The sequence below is a fragment of the Amblyomma americanum genome, chromosome 7 (genome assembly GCF_052857255.1).
Source record: "Amblyomma americanum isolate KBUSLIRL-KWMA chromosome 7, ASM5285725v1, whole genome shotgun sequence".
Taxonomy (NCBI): domain Eukaryota; kingdom Metazoa; phylum Arthropoda; class Arachnida; order Ixodida; family Ixodidae; genus Amblyomma; species Amblyomma americanum.
Window position 1 is genome coordinate 14,884,192 of NC_135503.1, and position 6,824 is coordinate 14,891,015.

Sequence of the window (6,824 nt, forward strand, 5' to 3'; positions counted from 1 at the left end):
AACACCTACTCCGGTGCGGACCGCCCCCAGGCAGTCCATCGGATGTAGAAGAATGGATTTTTGGGCCGCACCACCGGACGTTATTGGACTTCCTTCGATAGTCCAGTTTAAATATATGTTTGTAAATGATACTTTATGCCAGCAGGCACCCTGTCGCAATAAAAAAAAGAATCCCTAATTTGCCCATAGAATGCTACAAACCATTTCTACGCAGTAACGATTCTTCTGGTTCTTATGTTTGTCTGCCCAAAGCCTCTATTTCTTGTGGTCTACAGAGCAGGACTTTTGCAAAAGGGAAGTTTTTGCACCTTCCAATGCTTAGCTTTGTGAGATGCCTTCTTTTTCTTTAAATTCCACTTTACGCAAGAGACGTTTTCCACTTTTGAAGCCACGGCAGCCACTTAATTTGGCAGAGACAAATGAGGGAGTTGCGTCCGAGCAAATAGGACGTATAGTTCCATATGCAACGTGTTTACAGGACCACAATAGGAGCAGAAGGATGAGGAAAAGATTTAATGGGCCTAAATTGAAACAGACGTCCATACTAGGCCGGACTGAAATTGCAGCGCCCCGAGCCTTAGTCCAGAACATCATATACGATCCATGACCCGTTTATTGAAACCTCGGCTCCCTGTCCTCTTGTTCGAAACCACAAGTAAATAGCTAGAAGTTGTGTAGTTTTTCTGAACATGCATCTCACTCGACCTTTCCGGCTCAGTCAGGCCAGCGTTCAGAACCGCGCTATCTCATTCGTCGACATTTACTAGCGGTTTTACTCGTCTTGGTTTAAATAAGAAAAGCACGTTTCCAATCTCATCGTGAAGCATTACGCGGAGAGAAGCGGTCGGATCAGCGTAGAGAGAAAAACTAGTCAATGTTTCGATGCCAACTGCCAAAAGCGCTCACTGGTTCGTTGTGTCCTTTCTGTGGCCACACGCTAGCGATGAGGTTCTTTTTTTCGCCGTACGGTGTCCTTGCAGGTCACCGGTCCCCCGGCATCGAAGATTGAGGCGTCGCCTCAGTACCTCTCTTCGAGACCGCCTGTCTATGCTGGTATTTTCGGGATGATCGGGCCTTGCGCCCGATGTTGCTCTGCCTCTTCTTGCCTGATGACTGACATCCTTTCGACTGCGCCTCTAAATGTTCATCGGTTCTCCCCATGCCTGTACAAGGCCGACATGTCTTCTCCAAGCCATGCTGTGGACCTTCTACTCCGGTGGTGCATCCTTCAATGATGGATCTCGCCTGTTCAAGTGTTCGTACTATCTAATGTAAAAAGGTTGTGCATAAACTTCATGTCTTAATCTCAAAGATTCTTTTGCCACTGGTAAGATACGATCCAGAAGGATGAAATTCGATGAAGAAGGTCCGCTGGCTGTCTGACACGTCCGTCTCCGGTAGGCATGGGAGGAAATCTTAAGCCTTTATTTAAGACCCCAAAAAACTATTCACCTCCAACTTCAGTTTTAGCGCTTATTGTTCTTTACATTTACAGTTTCCTGATAGACATTTTATAATCAGCGGCAATGAGTACGAGGAACCGCGGCGAAAGCACGAATTCGGACCATACATGACACAAAGGAGGCAAAATTTCGCCGTCAGAAAGTTTAATCTACCCTCCATCTGCTCGTTCCTAGTGACGGCTAGCGTACAGTCGGGAGCAAAGGTGAAGCGTCACACTAGCACTTTGGCTAGACTTGATTGCTACGCCATGTTGTAGCAGCGCCTACTGTACGGACAGGCGAGGACGTGACCGTTTTCAACCAGAGGCATGCCATTTCGCTTGTTGCGGTGCGTGCCACTCCAGCTTGACATAAACGCCGAAAGGCGCCGCAAGAGCAACGAAGCATGCATCCACGAGTGTTGTATACCACTTTTGCACCCGACACTACATATCTCTGTTTGCTAGTCACTGTACTGTCGAACAAGATCCCGTCGTTCAGAGCTTGCTAGTGGCAACTTTCCCAGAACCTGTCATGCTTGCATGAACTCACAGAGGCAATGCAAAGTAGACAGCAAGCAATTTTCTTCTTGACGTCCTGTTTTTGGAAGGTATCCTACAGAGTAGTGTTTGGGTCTCCGTCACGGGCCAGAGACAGAAAAAATCCCCTTTCAGATCGCTTCCCGTTTCTACTATAACCTATTTACTGGGAAAATTCATTGAGCGCAAATTATGAAATTGCACGAACGAGGAAAAATGCTGGAGCAGAAAACTCGCTTTTCTTCTACCACCAGGGCTAGAAAGCGGCGTCAGTAACTGAGCCCCATTACAACCGACATGCCTTTGCTCCTCTTAGCTTACAATCTTGCGGCCTTACAACCGAAATAAGCAACCTGATACTTGGGATTGCCCGTGGCAATGTGCCCTCTTTGCGTTAGATAGTGAAATTCGTATGAGTCTATGTCTAGGGTTTAAACTTCAAAGCGTTTAGGCTCTACTGGCTACATTTTACGACTCCGTAACCAGAAGCTCCAGTTCTGTGCCTTTGGCAAAAAGGAATCACGCCAACCTGGATAAGATTACCGCACACGACAAGACCTCATGAGAGAGAATTGTCGCAAGTAAGATCACAGATAGATTTCATGCTTTGGTCTAGGGAACGAACAGGATATCCACAATATGTCACGCTAATCTAGCTTGCGCAGCTAAGGTTCAAAAAGAAGAACAATTAGACACAGCATACTGATGCATGGTTCACCACTGTTTGAGAGGAGGCGGGTCTATTCCTCCTCGCCCAGCTCCTTTTCATCAGTGCCAGGAACAGAGAGATAGCCTCAAAGAGTCACACGTTCCCGCTGATGGGCTGATGGGCAACGATCGCATGTGCGAGAAACATGAGTCCCGTGAGAATGCAGGCGACGCCGGCAACGGCCCGAAGCGAGTAGGGCTCTCCCTTGGACTCGTGGCACATGTAATTGGCGCTGCTGGGCACGTAGGCAGCCATGGCGACGGACGAGTGGAGCTTCATGAGGCAGCAGTACGGCAGCTCGGGCGAGCCCACCAGGCAGGCGACCAGCGCTATCACCGCGGTGATGAGGCAACTGCTGGCCACGATAACCATGAGCAGGACGTCAAAGCGGCCCACGATGCCCGACAGCCCGTGCGAGCTCAGGAGGAGCACGACGGCTGGCACACCGGTCACCAGCTGGAGGATGTTGATCATCCCCATGGGCGAGCTCACATAGTCCAGGTTGACGGTCATCGGGCCTCGGAGACATTGACTTGCAGCGGCGCCCACTAAGATAGCTGGTATCCCGGGGGGGGGGGGGGGGGGGGGGCGTCAGCCAGCCGTCTCCTGTCGTCGTCTTCTAATAGATGTCACGGGAAGTCAGACAAGCTGACTGAAGACGATGGAAAAGGAAGAGGAAGGTGAAAAGGGGGTTGGGGACATAGATATTTGGAGTCCGGTCTCTTTTGTCGCAGTCTGAAAGATACATAGTGGTTCGAAAATGCATTATAAACTAGTGAAACATATATTTGGGGTAAAATTGGCATTCAGCGCTGGAAAGCTGATTGATGCCGGCTTAATAGCTGCGCAAGTGCAGGCACGACATTTCTCATAATGATTCCATGCCTTTAGGTCTTTAATACTGATTCATGACACAGCTTTTTTACGTTTTATGAACAGCTCTGCATTGATAATTATTAGTACAAATGCCTAGGGTAGCCCTGCAGCTGATGCACATTTTAATACGTGCAGCTCACTGCGGTCATTCAAGCGCATTGGGAGGTGTTCTCTAGGCTTGGACCTACTCTTCCCCAACCCACTGACATTGCTAAGCTGTAATTCTGATTAGTGTGTCTGACGATGTGTACATGGCCGGTACTTCTTACGCAGCGTTTAACTGCCAGTATAGATGCCATGATGGATGTCACGTCGGCCTGGAGGTGCTCCGTTACTTGTAATAGGGCATGAATACAGTGTTGACAAGCTTGTCATTCCTAGCGCATGCAATGAGGACAGCAAACTATACAGAACGGGAATATGAGAAAGTAATGAAGTTAAAAGCCACAATTTTAAATTTTTTATTTAGTACGCGCCACACAGTAAAAATAAAAGATAGAAAAGAAAAGCGAACGATACTATGTTCGAAAGCGAGCCTTTGATTGCACCCTTTTTTTAAGAACAGCAGAAAAGCTGGAAGGCTTTTTCGCCAGATGATGAGTTCGGCCACCAGGTGGCGTTCGAGGAGGGGAAAGAAAACCAATGCAGAGAGGAAAGGCAGAGTTTAAGAATTTGCTGTCAATACTCATAGCACACACACATAAAAAAGTTTGGGAAGTGCAGGGTGCCATAAGTGAATGTATGAAAGGTGTGTTTCAGATTATAGCGGCCATTCTAGAAGGCAAGGGAAGTGGCCTGCGGTAGAAACGCGAATGTGACTATGTGAAGTAAACTATGAAAAATCACTTCATCGGCAACCTCTGCAACTACCTCAGCGGAACTGGTATTCACTCCTTCTTTTAACTTTCAATCTCCCGCATCCCTTCCCATTCCTCGACTTATGCCTGATGGCACACTTCTCTAATAAAATAAAAAAGGTGACATACTTCAACGACTGCTCGAGAGGCCGTCTTAGATGTTTCACAGATCCAATGCCTGCATCGACGCTTATCTATATCTGGTAGTTTAATAAACGCTTAACGTAGGATTCTCAGACCAAACGGCATAATTATCGCTTTCCTCATTTTAAGATCTAATAGTTTCTGTATACCACATATGGTCATGTAGTCAAGAGTTCGACGGAAATCCGTCTAGTCAGGCATGGTAATGCAATGAAGTGATGTAGCAGTCACTGACCATAGCTACATCCTCTTTTTTGCAGTATACAGAAGGAATTAAAGGTTCAAGTGTTGTGTTACTGAGTTATTTGAACACTGTTACTCTATTGAAGGCGCCTTTAAAAATCAGAGAAAGAAATAGAAATATAGGCAGCATTTACTAGAATAAAATTTTAAATGAAATAAAAAGAGAATAAAATAAAATATTACCTGCATTCTTTCGTCGTATTTTGCCTTGATTTATAACTAGTCGAAAGCCGCATTCTGTGCTAGAATCACCATAACACGTGTAGCAAAATCGTAAATTATTCATTTATTTATGTGTAAAACGGAGACCGAATAATTAAACTATAAGAATGAAAACTGACTGTGCAATGCACTGCAAGTTGCAGCTTCGTAAGCTAATAAGGGCAGTTGGGGAGCTGCCCGTATTGCTAAACAAAAGAATTCTTTACAAAAGATTAATTTTCGCTGAGAAATAGGTTTCACGAGCGACAGGCAAAAATTAAATATAAAAAAGTAATTGCACTGTGAATCAACCCAGCCATTCAAAATGGACGCACCGCGTGAAAAGAGTGTAAGTTAGAGGCAGAAGAAATCGATTCCGGAATGATAAAACGCAATATAACAGAGCTTTTGATGCGAAGAGACACTGCACACATGCGTTGATTAAACAGGTGACAGCGTCTATTATCGTTCTAGTGTCGCATCGCGTAATAAAAACTGACACAATTGACAAAGTGACTTTTCTTATTGAGTTCAACAAAATAACACGAGCATGTTGCTCCAGGCAAAACATTAATAATCCTCTTAGTGAGTTCGCAACCACAATATCAAATCCTGAACATTCATTCATTCTTGGCCGCGCAAAAATATACAAATGCCATTAAAAAGATTTTCACATAATACAACGGTGCAAAGCCTCAAGGAGAAAACGTCCGGCAGGTGCCACCACCGTGCGTTCAATGTGACAATGGTAACGTGAGCGACGCGCAATAACATTTGATAGTTAACTTCTGAGGAACAGCGTTTGGCATAAGACCGCCAGAGAAATTGCGAAGACAAGCAGATGTCATGTAGAAGCACGTCTCTTGCCATTGCCACGATTTCCAAAGCCGGTCATTCATACACTAGCGCTGTGCCGCAAACCACAAGAGCGCACAACGCTCAGCAGGAGAGTGCCGTAGAGTGCCGTACAGTGCCGTGGGCTATAGTATGGCAGGCTGATAAGCAATGACCGCCGACGCGATGTACGCGAAGCAGTTGATCAAGCCCAACGCAGCCGCCACTCGGCCGAACGTGGTGCGGCCTAGCGTGAGCTCCTGGGTGGTGAATATGATGGCGCACACAGAGTACGCCATGGTGGCTGTGCCAATCGTGGTGCGATAGATGCTGCGCAGCGGAAGCGAGCTGTCCAGCGTGCAGCAGGCGAACAGGAAGAGAGACATCGTGAAGAAGGTGCCCGACACCCAGACCATGAAGAGAGAGTCGACTCGGAGGACCACCAGCCGCGTGTGCTGATTGGCTGTGGTCACCAGGAAAAATATGGCCGGGCCAATCATGAGCTGCGCCATGTTGAGGACGCCCAGGGCCATGTGGGTGTAGGCAGGCATGATGACGGCTCTGCAGTAGTGTCACGTACGTGGGGGCTGTTGCGTCGAATCGGGGTCGCTGTTGTGGAGACAGTTTTCCGAGCATCCGCTCGCCTGGTGGTCTTAAACGCCACCTTCTACCTGGGCCCCCGATGTTGGCTAAGCAAAACGAGCGGCCTCTTGTCTGGCATGCGCTTCCGTGTCGGAGTGCCTATGTCGTTGTGCCGGGGGAAGTCTACTCGAGGCACTGTAAGGTACGGACTGGCGGGACCTTACTGACGGGTGAAGTCTCAGCTACTGATAGACCGTCGTTCCTCGAAAGACTTGACTTGCCGACCTCTGAAATCAGAAAACGAGCCGCGGATAAAACAGCGAGCTACTTATAGCGAGCAGCTGAATCTGGCTGCAGCTGTAGCAGCCAGGTGTGAGCCTTGCAGATTCCACAACGT

General features: G+C 47.4%; 1 protein-coding gene across 1 annotated transcript; it reads right to left on the bottom strand.

Moving 5' to 3' along the window:
• Window positions 1-5,737: 5,737 nt before the first annotated feature.
• LOC144096952 (uncharacterized) lies at window positions 5,738-6,409 on the bottom strand. The gene has a single exon (XM_077629759.1). It carries the CDS (start codon window positions 6,394-6,396, stop codon window positions 5,992-5,994), a length of 405 nt encoding a protein of 134 aa, XP_077485885.1. The 5' UTR covers window positions 6,397-6,409; the 3' UTR covers window positions 5,738-5,991.
• Window positions 6,410-6,824: the final 415 nt, after the last annotated feature.

Excerpts from the sequence above, each read along its gene's own strand:
- LOC144096952 (XM_077629759.1), bottom strand. The coding sequence starts at position 6,396 with ATGCCTGCCTACACCCACATGGCCCTGGGCGTCCTCAACATGGCGCAG.